At 48.3% G+C, this 15,845-nt stretch overlaps 1 protein-coding gene across 1 annotated transcript in view; it reads left to right on the top strand.

Moving 5' to 3' along the window:
* The window catches only part of CLUAP1 (clusterin associated protein 1), a 179,144-nt gene that overhangs the window by 123,413 nt on the left and 39,886 nt on the right, over positions 1-15,845 (top strand). The window contains exon 9 of the mRNA XM_050968367.1: positions 1,128-1,200. Coding sequence (XP_050824324.1) covers positions 1,128-1,200 — 73 coding nt within the window. The remainder of the gene's footprint in view (positions 1-1,127; positions 1,201-15,845) is intronic.

Here is a 15,845-nt window from a genome sequence, read left to right as displayed (position 1 = left end):
TAGAGAACATCCAAAATATTTAAATAGATGGTCTTCTATTATTGTTTAACAGTGTGATTAATTGTGATTAATTTTTTTAAATCGCTTGATAACCCTACTTTCCATACATTTTTTTTAATAAAAGGGGCCAGTGTTGATCCACTACCACCACCACCACCATGCTTTTAGGGAACACTTAGAGACCTTGACAGGTTTATCCAGTCTAGTGTAGCTCCACTCTCTCTGCCGCACTCTAAACTTACACTAATTTGTAACACTCTTACCTCCAGTTCTGCATTGTCTGTCTTGCTGTCCTGCTCTGAACCATACAACAATTTTCTCATCAGCTAATCTACCCTTACAAAAATAAGCTCTTATTCTTTGACCTCCTGTTTCACCAATGAAACATCCTTTCTAAGAATCCAACCCCACCGGCATACATTTTAGTGGCTTGGGTATATTTTAATCCTAAAAGGATGGAGAACTTCATGAACTCAACTGCACTCTTTGCACTCTGCTGCCAGCAGTTGTTTTGTGATGAACTCAGGCTAAAGGGAGTGTTAACTGCTCTGTGAAGCAGTTGTCTGTCTGTGGTACTCACTCTGCACATCTGCCCTCATCATCTTGGTCCTTTTTACAAGGGCAGGCATGTTTTCTTCCTCAGAATGCCGAGCTGGGAGGAATGTACCACTTCTCTGGCCTAACTGTTGCTACCCTCGAAAACACCAGTGCTCCTGTCAGCTTTCCTCTATTCCACCGTTCACCACTCTCCTAAATCCCAAATAATACTTAGCACATCTCTTCCTTTACAGTTTAATAGAGCCATTTCTAACTAGCTATTTACTCCTGCCAGACTAGGATTTTGCAGCGCCTAAAGGCCACTTTATAATTGCTTCTATATTGTTCTTGCTCATTAGACTCAAGCCTTTTAATGAATTGTGAGTCACTGGTTTTTATGGGAAATCCTGCTTTCCAGAAACTCATCACGCCCCAATTTATATGAAGACCATTTTTTTCTGAAACACTTCCCCTCCTGAAATTCTCTAGTCTCAGTCGTCTCTTAAGTGCCCTTCATTGGAGCATCTGATTAGCTACCCGACTTGGGAATGTGGCAGCTGTTCTGATTCTGATGTATTCACTCCTTGCAGGAAACAGAAAACACACTACGCCTGATGCAGAACAGGCTGAAGGAGGAGGAAAAACGCCTGCTCAAGAGTGGAAGTAAGCTATGTTTCTTAACTGCACGGGTTAGAAAAATGAACTAAAAATTACCAGCTGCTTCATTCAGAAAGATCCCATCGAAGCTGAGGGGAATTTTGTCAGCTGCCTACTGGGTAGGCTGAAGAGCAGAAAAGGTAAAACCCCATTAGCTTAAAAAAGACTACCAGAATCACTAACCTAACCTGTGTGTGACTGCACCCTGTAAATCCTACCCACAGCGGTGAGGGTGAGTGCAGTCACCTAGCAAATACCTCGCTTAACATTGTAGTTATGTTCCTGAAAAATGCTACTTTAAGCAAAATGATGTTAAGCGAATCCAATTTCACCATAAGAATTCATGTAAATAGAGGAGGTTAGGTTCCATGGAAATTTTTTTCTCCAGACAAAAGACTGTTTTTTTAATTTATATATATTATATATATACACACATACACACACACACACACACAAAGTAAACATTTTAAACAAACAATTTAATACTGTACACAGCAATGATGATTGTGAAGTTTGGTTGAGGTGGTGATCAGAGGGTGGAAGAGGGTGGGATGTTTCCCAGGGAATGCCGTATTGCTAAATGATGAACTAGCACTCGTCTGAGCCCTCAAGAGTTAACATACTGTTGTTAGTGTAGCCTCACACTCTCAAGGCAGCAGGGATGCAGAGAGGAGACACAGCATGGCAGAGAGAAACAGACGTACACTCTGTGTGTGTGTGTGTGTGCGTGTGTGTGTGAAGGAGGGAGAGGGTGAGACGTAGACACATACCTTGTGCGTGAGAGAAAGAGACGTGTATTGCCCCTTAAAGTACACTGACCCCACTGTAAGTACACTGTTTTTTAAGTAGATCAGCAAGTTGAGACAGCAGCTGCTGCCAGCAAGCTCCCTCAGTCCTGAGCCCTGTCGTGCCCTCCTCCGCTCTGTGGAGATGGGGTAAAGGATCCAGGGGAAGGGGACACCCTGACATTAGCACCCCTCTTTGCCCCCCCTGCACAGCAAGCTCCAAGGCAGAGGGCAGAAACAGCACATGGCAGTGTGGGGAGGGGCACCTGAACTGCCTGGCAATTGGTAGCCTGCAGGGCGGCTGCTGCACAGGGAATTAGGGGAGCTGATGGGAGGCTGCCGGTTCACGCTGGTTCCAAGCCCTGACCAGCTATCTCCAATGGGCTGCTCTTTCTGCAGGCAGTGGACAAAGCAGGCGGCTGCCAAACAACATTATAAGGGAGCATTGCGCAACTTTAAACTAGCATGTTCTCTAATTGATCAGCAACAGAACAACAAAACAACGTTAACTGGGATGACGTTAAGTGAGGAATTACTGTATCCTTTGCAATAGCATGAAGGAGGTCATCTGGACTTCATTCCCAATCTCAGATTGTTATTCTCTAGACAGAAGGGGCTAGGCATGCTACAGAGGCACTACGCATAGCTCCTAAGGGAAGGCATTGCTGAAGGAAGTTCGGTATTTTGACAAGGGTTAAACTCCAGTTCAGCAAGGTATTTAAGCATGTGTGTAACTTTAAGCAATGATGAGTAGTCTTATTGGCTATGGAACTAGGTGGTTGCTTAAAGTTATATACCTGGTTATGTGCCTTGCAGAATTGGAGTTTAAGTTCTGATTTCATTAGTTTGCATGGCACTTACATGCTGTGGAACTTGTTTGTGGATTGGTATTAATTCTTTATGATATATGGTTCAGGTAATAACCTTTTCTCTAGTAAATCATGAATGAATGATTCATTTTGAAGGAGTGCTCCTTGATTACCAAGAAGAATTACTTTATGGGCCATGGTCTGCTCTCAACTACATCTGTGCATCTTCCTTGATTTTATTGGGGGTATATCGGTATCAATGAAGTCAGAACTTGGGCCTATCTTGTTAACTTTTACTTTTATTAAATAGAAACCTAGCAGAGGATCAGAAGGGAATAATTTCCTCCTGAGGTTTTGTCACCAATGTGAACATGTAAGATTTTGTTGCTTCAGTAGTTAGACATCAGTAGAACTCTCTTGTGTAAATTACCTCTGTGACTTTAATATTGCAATATATGCATAGATATATAGTAGGAAAAATAGATTAGGATTAAGCCTCTTGCTCAGATAAAGCAAATTCCATTAAAATTAATATTGACAGAGAATGTAAAAGTTGCATTTGACAATTTTAATTTTCAGCAGGTGTTCTCCCACCAGGCAAGAGGAAAAGAGAATGCATTCATTCATTCTCTCCACTGTTCCCACCACCATATATCAGTACACTTAAACTTATAAAAGTTTTCTATACCCCCTTTAGCCCTGGGAGTACAGGATGTACAATATATATTAGAATAATTTATCATCTTTTTTTATAATTCTTCTGAGAATATATTAAGATGAAATTTGATAAAGACAAGTACAAAGGACTTCACTTAGGAAGGAAAGCAAAACTATAAAATGGGTACTAACTGGCAAGGTGGTTGTACTGCTGAAAAGGATCTAAGAGTTCTTCTTCGAGTGATTGCTCACATCCATTCCAGTTAGGTGTGCGCGCCGTGCGTGCACGTTCGTCGGAAACTTTTTACCCTAGCAACTCCAGTGGGCCGGCAGGTCGCCCCCTGGAGTGGCGCCGCCATGGCGCCCAATATATATCCCTGCCGGCCCGCCCGCTCCTCAGTTCCTTCTTACCGCCGTGTCGGTCGTTGGAACTGTGGAGCACGGCATAGCTGTCCTCCACGTCCCTAGCTCTCCTCGTTATCTATCGTTTATCTCTAGTACTATTGTTAATTAGATTGTTAAGTGTAGATAGTAGTAGTTAAGTTAAGTAGTTGTAAATAGTTCTTCGCCGGGGGGCTTAGCCCTTCCCGGCACCCGGCACCGGGCTCATGCCTGGTTCGCCGGGCTTCAAGCAGTGTGCGGCCTGCAAGAAGCCCATGCCTACCAGCGATCCCCACGACGTGTGCCTGAAGTGCCTGGGGGAATCGCACAGATCCGACAAGTGCCGCATCTGCAAGGCTTTTAAGCCAAGGACAAAGAAGGAGAGGGATCAAAGACTCCGAACTCTCCTTATGGAGGCGGCACTTGACCCGGCGGCTTCGCAGGCCGTGATCTCAGCGCCGGCACCGGATCGCACCGGCACCGAGAAGACTCCCCGGCACCGACCTTCTCCGGCACCGGGGACAGAGCCAAGGCCGTCGAAGTCTATTACTCCGGCCAGGCAGACCCGACTGGAGCGCCCGGCCTCAACATCGGCCGCGGCGCCGCCGGCACCGTCGACTCCGGGCCCGGCGGGTCCGTCGAGTCCGGTGCCGCCGAGCTCCCCCATGAGATCTGGGGTTGAGATAGTGGTCCCATCCACACCGGAGACCTTCGCCTCGGCTCGGGACCTCATAGCCCTGACTGAGCCCACTCAGCTGCCACCCCCGGTACCTCCGGTGCGGGTCGTGTCCAGAGGCAAGCCTATGATGTCAGCACCCTCTCGGGACTCACGTTCACGATCCAGGTCCCGACGCCACGGTCGCTCCAGATCCCGCCGCCGCTCGCAGTCCCGGCACCGCTCCCCTCAGCGGTACCGGTCGCACTCGCGGCGCCGGTCGACATCAAGACGATCGCGGTCGGACTCCAGCCGCCGATACCGGCACCGCGATTCCAGGAGCCGATCCCGACGTTACTCGCCGCACCGGTCGACTTCCCGGCACCGAGCTGGTGGCAGGTCCCGGTCCCGGTCGACCTCCCGGCACCGAGCTGGTGGCAGGTCCCGATCCCGGCACCGAAGCGGCGCCCGGTACCGGTCCAGATCCCGGCACCGTGACAAAACCCGGTCCCGGTCCCGATCCCGGCACCGATATGACTCCCGGCACCGGTCCCCAGCACCGAGACGTTCCTCCGTGCCGACCCGCGCAGACCCTTACCATCCAGGGTCAGCCCCGCCATGGCCCTCTAGACAGCCGTCCGTATCTTCACAAACGGACAGCGGGTATGCGCTGGGCACCGACCGGCAGGCGGCACTGTTCAGTGATCCGCCACAGCAGGACCAAGGCCCCCAACAATGGGGATTCTGGACACCCTGGGCATACCATCAGGCCCAGGGCCCCCAACAGCTCCCTGCTAGGCCGGCGACTGCGGAGCGCAGGGCACCTGAAGCCTCGTTGTCTCGCCCCCCTCCCTCCCCGGATGGGGAGGAAGGGTCCAAGCAACAAGACTCCGCTTTGGCTCCTGAGGCAGAGGCGAGGGCCGAAGGAGACCCGCCGTTGGACACTCTCTTGCCAGGGGTCTCCTCATCCTCCTCCCCGGATGAAGCGGTGGCTGGTACCTCCTCCAACAGCCCCCCCCCGCTGGACCTCAGGGCGCACCAAGACCTCCTCAGGCGAGTAGCTCAAAATCTGAGTCTGCAAGCCGAGGAGGTCTCAGAGATAGAGGATCCAATTGTTACCATCCTCTCAGCAGATGCTCCCACCAGGGTCGCCCTACCATTCATACGAACCATCCAGGCCAACGCCAACACCATCTGGCAGTCTCCGGCCTCCATCCCTCCTACTGCGAAGGGCGTCGAGAGGAAGTACATGGCTCCTTCTAAGGGCTACGAGTACCTCCATGTGCACCCGACCCCGTGTTCCCTGGTGGTTCAATCAGTGAACGATAAGGAGCGTCATGGCCAGGAGGCTCCAGCCCCCAAATCCAGGGAGGCCAGGCGGATGGACCTCCTCGGCCGTAAGGTGTACTCGGCTGGGGCGCTGCAGCTCAGGGTCTCCAACCAGCAAGCCCTGCTGAGCAGATACGCCTTCAACTCCTGGGTGGCAGCAGACAAATTCAAGGAGCTGCTGCCACAAGATGCTCGCCAAGAGTTTACGGCCATCTTGGATGAAGGCAAGAAGGTCGCACGCACGTCCTTGCAAGCCTCTTTGGACGCTGCAGACTCGGCTGCCCGTACCCTCGCGTCGGGTGTAACAATGCGTCGCATCTCCTGGCTGCAGGTTTCCGGCCTTCCGCCGGAGCTCCAGCATACTATACAGGACCTTCCTTTCGAAGGCCAGGGCTTGTTCTCTGAAAAGACAGACCCCAGACTCAAGAGTCTGAAAGATAACCGAGTCATCATGCGGTCCCTCGGGATGCACACACCCGTGACGCAACGCAGACCCTTCCGGCCACAGCAGCAACAACAGCGCAGGCCGTATTCCCAGTTCCGCCAGCGGCAGGACCTTAACAGGCGCCGCGGCAGGAACGGAAGGCGCAGGCATTCGGGGAACCAAGGGGGGCAGAACCAAGGCTCCTCTAAACCCCCGCCTGGACCTAAGCCTTCATTTTGAAGGTGCGCCCGAGGGCGCAGTAACAGTTTCCCCAATGGATCCTTCCCCCTCGTTTTCCAACCGCCTTTCGTTTTTCCTCCCGGCGTGGTCCCTAATAACATCGGACCGCTGGGTCTTAAGCACGGTGCAGACGGGATACCGCCTGCAGTTTGTTTCATTTCCTCCTTCCCGCCCCCCTTCCTCGTCCCTCTTCAGGGACCCCTCTCACGAGCAATTCCTTCGACAGGAGGTGCAGACGCTCCTCAGCAAAGGAGCTATAGAGGCGGTGCCGGAAAACGAGAAAGGCAAGGGGTTTTATTCCCGCTACTTTCTGATCCCCAAGGCCAAGGGGGGCCTCAGGCCTATCCTCGACCTGCGAGAGCTCAACAAGTACCTGGTGAAGTTGAAGTTCTGCATGGTATCCCTGGGGACCATTATCCCATCCCTGGATCCGGGAGACTGGTACGCCGCCCTCGACATGCAGGACGCGTATTTTCACATTGCCATCTGGCCACGCCACAGACGTTTCCTTCGCTTCGTTGTGGGGCCTCTTCATTATCAATTTGCAGTCCTCCCATTCGGCCTGTCCACGGCCCCGAGGATGTTTACAAAATGCATGGCAGTTGTTGTGGCGCATCTTCGGCGCAATCGTATCCACGTGTTTCCTTATCTGGACGATTGGTTGATTCGGGGCACGTCGGAACAACAAGTCTGCAGCCATGTCTGCGTGATCACCGGCATGTTCGCCACTCTGGGCCTCTTGGTAAACACGGACAAGTCCACCCTGATTCCCACACAGAGGGTGGAATTCATCGGGGCCGTCCTGGACGCCACTGTGGGCAGGGCCTTGCTGCCATTGCAGCGATTCCAGGCCTTGTCGGCGATCGTTCAACGACTGCAGACAGCCCCCTTGACGTCAGTGCGGACATGTCTAACCCTGTTAGGCCACATGGCGGCTTGCACCTTTGTGACCGATTACGCTCGGCTCCGCATGAGGCCCCTCCAGTTGTGGCTCATCAATCATTACAGGCCGACAAGACAGCCACTAGATATGTTAATCACAATCCCCCAGAGAGTATTAGATTCTCTCGGCTGGTGGCTAAACCAATCCGTGTTATGTGCAGGTCTCCCTTTCCACCCACCTCAGCCCTCGGTGTCCCTAACAACGGATGCCTCGGATCTAGGCTGGGGGGCCCACCTAGGGACCCTGAGGACGCAGGGCCTGTGGTCCCAACAGGAGGTGGGGCTACACATCAACATGCGGGAGTTGAGAGCGGTCCGCCTTGCTTGTCAAACGTTCTGTCATCAGCTTCAGGGTCGCTGTGTCGCGGTGTTCACCGACAACACGACGACCATGTATTATATCAACAAGCAGGGCGGCACCAGATCCTCCTCCCTGTGCCACGAGGCGATACGACTCTGGGACTTGTGTAGCCCACTCCATTCACCTCATGGCTTCCTTCCTCCCCGGAGTACGGAACACGCTGGCGGATCGATTGAGCAGATCCTTCCTGTCACACGAGTGGTCCCTTCGCCCGGACGTCGCCCTCTCCATCTTCCGGAGGTGGGGTTATCCCCGGGTGGACCTCTTCACGTCCAAGGGGAACAGGAAGTGCCAAGCGTTCTGCTCCTTTCAGGGCAGGGAGCCCGGGTCGATAGCGGATGCCTTCCTCATCCAGTGGTCGACCCACCTGTACTATGCGTTTCCCCCATTCCCTCTGGTTCACAGGGTCCTTCTGAAGGTACGCAGGGACAGGGCTCACGTGATCATGGTAGCCCCGGCATGGCCCAGACAGCACTGGTACCCCATGCTGCTGGACCTGACCATAGCCAACCCAGTTCCCCTGCCCCTTCATCCGGACCTGATTACCCAGGAGCACGGGACCCTCTGTCACCCGGACCTGCAGTCGCTGCACCTAGCGGCGTGGCTCCTGCGTGGCTGACTGGCTCTGAGCTGCGCTGCTCCACGCCGGTGAGGGAGGTGCTCTTGGGCAGCAGGAAGCCGTCCACGAGAGCGACATATTTGGCCAAATGGAAGCGCTTCTCCTGTTGGTGCGTGGAGAGAAATCTCCGCCCTATGGGAGTTTCGGTAGCCGACATCTTAGACTACATTTGGTCCCTCAAAGGGCAAGGTCTGGCCATATCGTCGTTGCGAGTCCACCTAGCAGCTATCTCCACCTTTCACCCGGGTGCGGATGGTCGCTCTATTTTTTCTCACCCAACGGTGTCTAGATTCCTTAAGGGGCTGGAACGTTTATACCCTAACGTCCGTCCCCCTGCTCCAACCTGGGATCTTAACCTGGTGTTGTCCCGGCTCATGGGGCCCCCCTTTGAGCCGTTAGCTACTTGCTCCCTGCTTTACCTCTCTTGGAAGACTGCCTTTCTAGTAGCTATCACCTCAGCTAGACGGGTGTCGGAACTCCGGGCTCTTGTGGTAGACCCCCCATATACGGTCTTCCACAAAGACAAGGTGCAGCTGAGACCACACCCTGCTTTTCTCCCCAAGGTGGTCTCAGCCTTCCACGTCAACCAAGAGATATTCCTCCCGGTTTTTTTCCCAAAACCTCACTCCTCAGGCAGGGAGCAGCAGCTCCACTCGCTTGATGTCCGTAGGGCTCTCGCGTTCTACGTGGAGAGGACCAAGCCCTTCCGCAAATCCCCCCAGCTTTTCGTGGCAGTAGCGGACCGCATGAAAGGGCTTCCTATCTCCTCCCAGAGGTTATCCTCTTGGGTAACGTCCTGCATCAGGACCTGCTATGACTTGGCCCATGTCCCTACGGGCCGTGTGACTGCGCATTCTACCAGGGCGCAGGCGTCGTCGCTGGCTTTCCTCGCCCGTGTGCCCATCCAGGAAATCTGTCGGGCAGCGACCTGGTCATCGGTCCACACCTTTGCTTCCCACTACGCCCTGGTCCAGCAGTCAAGAGAGGATGCGGCCTTCGGAACTGCAGTGCTCCATGCCGCGACTTCTCACTCCGACCCCACCGCCTAGGTATGGCTTGGGATTCACCTAACTGGAATGGATGTGAGCAATCACTCGAAGAAGAAAAGACGGTTACTCACCTTTGTAACTGTTGTTCTTCGAGATGTGTTGCTCACATCCATTCCACACCCGCCCTCCTTCCCCACTGTCGGAGTCACCGGCAAGAAGGAACTGAGGAGCGGGCGGGCCGGCAGGGATATATATTGGGCGCCATGGCGGCGCCACTCCAGGGGGCGACCTGCCGGCCCACTGGAGTTGCTAGGGTAAAAAGTTTCCGACGAACGTGCACGCGCGGCGCGCACACCTAACTGGAATGGATGTGAGCAACACATCTCGAAGAACAACAGTTACAAAGGTGAGTAACCGTCTTTTATGCTGAATCACAAATTGAATATTAGTCAAAAAAATGATGCAGTTGCAAAGATGGTAATATCATTCTGAGGTATATTACCAGGGAGTGTCATAGGAAGAGGATGCAGAAAAAAAATTTCTAGACGCCATTAATGATTGCTTCCTGTAGCAGCTAGTCTTGGAACCCACAAGGGGAGAGGCAGTATTTGATGTAGTCCTAAATGGTGCACACGATTTGGGCCAAGAGATTAACAGAGTTGAACTGCTCGGTAATAGCGACCATAATGTAATTAAATTTAACATCCTTGTAGGGGGGAAATACCAACAAGACTCACCACAGCAGCGTTTAACTTCAAAAAGGGGAACTAAACAAAATGAGAAAGCTAGTTAAAGGGAAATTAAAAAGAAGAGTCACAGGAATGAAATGCCTGCAAGTTGCATGGAAACTTAAAAAAAAACCACCATAATAGAGGCTTGAACTAAATGTATATCCCAATTTAAAAAAAAAAATGCCACCATAGCTGAACAGAGTAAGATGTATCAGAGGGGTAGCCATGTTAGTCTGACATGCATCTGACGAAGTGGGTATTCACCCACGAAAGCTCATGCTCCAAAACGTCTGTTAGTCTATAAGGTGCCACAGGATTTTTGCTGCTTTTACAGAGTAAGAGATGGTTACAGACAAAAAGACATCATAAAATAGAAAGGAGAATAAACTCTGACAAGTCAAGTGTAAAAGTATAATCAGGCAAGCCAAACAAGAATTTGAAGATCAAATAGGAAAAGACACAAAAAATAAGAGCAAAAAAATTTTTAAGAACACGAGAAGCAGGAAGCCTGCCCAACAATCAGTGGATTGCTGAACCAACAGCATATACACATGCTAGGGTTCCTGTTTTATCATATTTTATATTTGTAGACATTTTATATTTAAGCTTTAGTGTAATAAAGTCGGGTGAAAATCAGGATTGTTGAAGTGGAATGTATATCCAATGCAGTGTTCAATCAAATCTAGTGCAGATAGTTTCTGTAACCAATTTACCCCTATAAATTACTAAATATCTGGTAGACAGAGAATCATAAAATCCTAAAAATGTAAGGCTAGAAGGGACCTCGAGAAATCAACAAGTCCAGCCTTCTGCGCTGTGGCAGGACCAAGAAAACCTCCTAGACCATCCCTGATAGGTGCTTGTCCAGCTTGTTTTTAAAAGCTTCCAAAAATGGGGACACCTCAACCTTGGAACCCTATTTCAGAGTTTAACTACCCTTGTAGTTAGAAATCCAAGTCTCCCTTGCTGCATATTAAACACATTACTTCTCATCCTAACTTCAGTAGACATTGAGAACAATTGATCACCATCCTCTTTATAACAGCCCTTAGCATAGCTGAAGACTATTATGAGATCCCTGATCACTGCAGGGATTGGGGAGGATTCAGTACAACACTGAACAATTGTGCAGGTGCATATCCTTGCAAAACTGTCATGAAAAGTTAGTAGCCCAAGGACCAAGTTTGTTTGCCAACTTTAATACATGACAATGTTAAAACTAAGGATATTTTGCTTGCCTGTCAAAAAATCAGCTTGGAAAAATGATTTTAACATAAGGCCCATCATGTTGCTACAGTGTAACAAATCTTGTGTTCCTACATGATATGGACAGTCATTCATTTTACAGACTGAGTGGTTCTAATGGCAAAACTAGACAGTGTCCTCAGTTCTTCATGTGTATGTAACAAGTATCTGTCGTCAGTTCTATCAGTGTTTTTTATAGTGCCCATCAGTGTAGTACCTAACACAGTATTTTAAATGTCTTGTGATACAGGAGGCCAGGGAGCAGTGAGAGAGTGGTAGAGGGGAGATATATAAGCCCTAGGCTAATTAAGGCCAGGGAGGGTTGCAACAAGTTAATTGGAGCACCTGTAGTCAGTTAAGGCCCTGGCAGGAACCTAATAAAACCCCTTGCTTCAGGGAGTCAGGGTGTTTCTGGAAGGAGAGAGGACTGGAGTTTGGAGGTATGTTGCTGAGATTTGAAAGACCAGAGAACCGAAGGATGGGAAACTCTGCCCCAGTGTCAAGGACCTAGGGTAACCCTACCCAAGGGGGAAGAGGGTAAGAAACCTGCAGGGGGTGAGAGGGGCTGGGGCTCACAGTGACGAGCAAACCCAGACCCCTCTCCTGCTTCCCTCCTCTAACACCTTCCCGGGCCACTAGCGGGGCCTTTGGCACCCCAAGAGCAGGGGCAAGGGTTGGCGTTTTAACCCCCCCACCAAGAAGAGCGTGGGACCCACCATACCAACGTCGGCCATTTTGTCACAGTCTTTATTCTGTTATTCTCAACTAATCTAAGCTCTGCATTTCAATAAATTGGCACTTGCCTTCTCTCTTCAACCTCTTCTGTGCTACGAAACAAGTATGCTTTGCCAGAAATAGTGCTGTTATATAATGGTCTCTCAGTGGATATCTTTGTGTGGAAATAAAGATTGTACAAAAGTTACCAATCAATTTGAGCATCATCACTCTTCTTATAACAATCATCTTTGTAGTACCTGGTTTCCAATATTTTCATCTTGCAAACAGTAATAAAATCCCAATCTGTTTCTGAAGTTCAAGTATTTATTAAGTGACTTTATAACACTACTTGGTATAACTTAGTACAGCCCTGATTTTTCACTATGATATTTTTATGGAGGTGCAGGTCACAACTTTGTGACACATTTGAGTTGATGTGTTAAATAATGTCCTGCTCAAAGATCAGGCTGCTGCTGAGTTTTATATAGAAGAACTTTGTGAAATTCACAGGAATTTCAGGAGAAGTTAGTTTGTTCTCTCTATTCTCAGCAGAGGATCCTGAAGAAATGCTCAGTCTAACAGACCTCCAAGGGGGCTCATCAAAGAATATAAACACTGAGGATTTGATTTCTCTAGAGTTAGCTAAAATGTAAGCTAACTGGAACTCCTGCTACATCTCCTGCAGAAAAATGAACTCCTGGTTTTCAGTCCTGTCTCATCAAAATATCAGCAGAGATGGTCGAGGGATTCAGACAATTAACATCCATTAATGCACACAAAAACATGGAGCTTATGTGGACAGGAAGAGTACTGTCAGTCAGTAGTGACACACTAATCACCATGGTCCAGTTTAAGTTGTCAGAATTGCCTTTGTACTTGTGTTCTGTATAGTGGATTACAGCATTCCAGAACAGTCCAACTTACTGGGTGCCTATCCATTACACAAAATATGAACAAAATCTTCTAGGATGCTTGTTTTCATCCAGATCCAGAAATAAATTCTGTTCAAAAGACTGCACGATCAGGAGCAGAAGCTAGTAGGAAATTGGATCAATGTAAAATTCAACTGATCCTTTCCATGTTAATACTTTAAAAATGTGAACAATATCTTAAACTACAAAGTAAGTATAAAAAGGTGACCTTAACAGAGGGTTAGGTGTTGGGGATATGGAAAATTACAAAAGGGTTGACAGAGCAACAAGAAGGAAATCAACAGGAGAATCTGATGAACACTTTAGATGTCTTTGCAGAAGTGCAAGGAGTATGAGGAATAAACAGGAAGAACTGGAAGTATTAGTACATAAGCTAAATTATGGTTTAATTGGCATCACAGAGACTTGGTGGGGTAAGTCTTATGGCTGGAATATTGGTAAAAAAGAGTATAGCTTGTTCAGAAAGGACAGGTAGGGAAAAAAGAGAGGAGGCATTGCATTATACATAAAATATAGAGATTTGTTCTGAGGTCCAGAAAGAAGTGGGAAGCAGACCACTTGAGAGTCCCTTGGTAAAGATAAAAGGGTTAAAAAATAGGGGTGATGTCATGGTGGAGGTCTGTTCTAGACCACTAAATCAGGAAGAGGAAGAGGCATTTCTAAAATAACAGAAATATCCCAAAACACAAGACCCAGTACTAATGGGGCACTTTAACTACCCAGACATTTGTTGGAAAAGTAATACAGCAAAACACAAAATCTCCAATAAGTTTTTGGAATGTATCAGGGACCACCTTTTGTTTCAGACAGTGGAGGAAGTAACCAGGGGGAAAGCCATTTTAGACTTGATTCTGACCAAGAGGGGAAAAATTACTAGCAAATCTGAAGGTGAAAGGCAATTTTGGTGAAAGTGATCATGAAATGATAGATTTCATGATTTTAAGGAAAGGAAGGTGTGAGAGCAGCAGAATAAGGACAATGGACTTCAAAGAAGCAACCTTTAATAAAGCTGGGAGGTAAGGTTCCATGGGAAGAAAATCTAAGGGAAAAACGAGATCAGAAGGGCTGGTAGTTCCTCAAGGGGACAATAGTAAAGCACAACTGCAAACTATTCTGATGCAAAGGAAAGGTAGGAGGAGGCAATATGGCTCCACCAGGAGCTCTTTAATTACCTGACAATCAAAAAGGAATCCTACAAAAAGTGGAAACATGGTCAAATTGCTAAAGAGGAGTACAAAAGAATAGCACAAGTATGTAGGGGCAGAATCAGAAAGGCTAAGGCCCAAAGTGAGTTATAACTGGCAAGGGACATAAAAGGCAATAAGAAGAGGTTCTTTAATGAGGAGAAAGAGAAAGACAAAGGCAAGTATAGGTCCTCTACTTAGCAGGGAAGGAGCACTAATAACATCAAGAAAGCTGAGGTGCTTGATTATTTTGCATCAGTCTTCACTAAAAAGGTTAATGATGACCAGATATTCAACTCAATTAATTCTGACAATCAGAGGGAAGGAATGCAAGCCAAAATAGGGAAAAAACAGGTTTAGGAATGTTTAGATAATTTAGATGTATTTAAGTCTGCCGGACCTGACGAAATTCATCTTAGGGTACTTAAGGAACTAGCTGAAGCAATCTTGAAGCCATTAATAATTATAGTTGAGAACTCCTGGAGGTTGGGTGTGCCCCAGAAGATCGGAGAAGGGCAAACATAGTACCTTTCTTTAAAAAGGGGAACAAGTGGCCAGGGAATTATAGACCAGCCAGCCTAACTTACTAGTGGAAAGATACTGGAGCAAATTATTAAACAATTTATTGGTAAGCACTTGGAGGATATAAGGAATAGTCAACATGAACAAATCATGCCAAATCAACTTAATTTCCTTCTTTTAAAGGATTACTGACGTAGTGGATGGGGAGAAGCAGTAGATGTGATATACCTTGATTCTAGTAAGGCTTTTTACACAGTTCTGCATGACATTCTCATAAGCAAACTAGGGAAATGTGGTCTAGATGAATTTACTATAAGGTGCGTTCACAACTGGTTGAAAGACCATACTCAAAGAGTAAAAGCAGCAAAGAATCCTGTGGCACCTTATAGACTAACAGACATTTTGGAGCATGAGCTTTCGTGGGTGAATACCCACTTCTTCAGATGCATGTGGTGGAAATATCCAGGGGCAGGTATATATATGCTAGCAAGCAAGCTAGAGATAACGAGGTCAGTTCAATCAGGGAGGATGAGGCCCTGTTCTAGCAGTTGAGGGGTGAAAACCAAGAGAGGAGAAACTGGTTCTGTAGTTGGCAAGCCATTCACAGTCTTTGTTCAATCCTGAGCTGATGGTGTCAAATTTGCAGATGAACTGAAGCTCAGCAGTTTCTCTTTGAAGTCTCTACTCAGACCCTATGCCACCAGCACTCCCAGCTATCTCCGTGACACCACTGATTTCCTGAGGAAACTACAATGCACTGGTCACCTCCCAGAAGACACTATCCTTGCCACCATGGATGTAGAGGCTCTCTACACAAACATCCCACACATATATGGAATACAAGCTGTCAGGAACACTATCCCTGATGATGCCACAGCACAACTGGCTGCTGAGCTCTGTGCCTTTATACTTACACACAACTATTTCAAATTTGATGACAATATATATCTCCAGATCAGTGGCACTGCTATGGGCACCCGCATGGCCCCACAATATGCCAATATCTTTATGGCCGACCTGGGACAACGCTTCCTCAGCTCTCGTCCACTCACGCCCCTTCTCTACCTATGCTACATTGAGGACATCTTCATCATCTGGACCCATGGGAAGGAGACTCTGGAAAAATTCC

The sequence above is a fragment of the Gopherus flavomarginatus genome, chromosome 9 (assembly GCF_025201925.1).
Source record: "Gopherus flavomarginatus isolate rGopFla2 chromosome 9, rGopFla2.mat.asm, whole genome shotgun sequence".
Lineage (NCBI taxonomy): Eukaryota > Metazoa > Chordata > Testudines > Testudinidae > Gopherus > Gopherus flavomarginatus.
The sequence above is the reverse complement of the archived record's forward strand: the minus strand, read 5'-3'. Positions and strand labels throughout refer to the sequence as shown.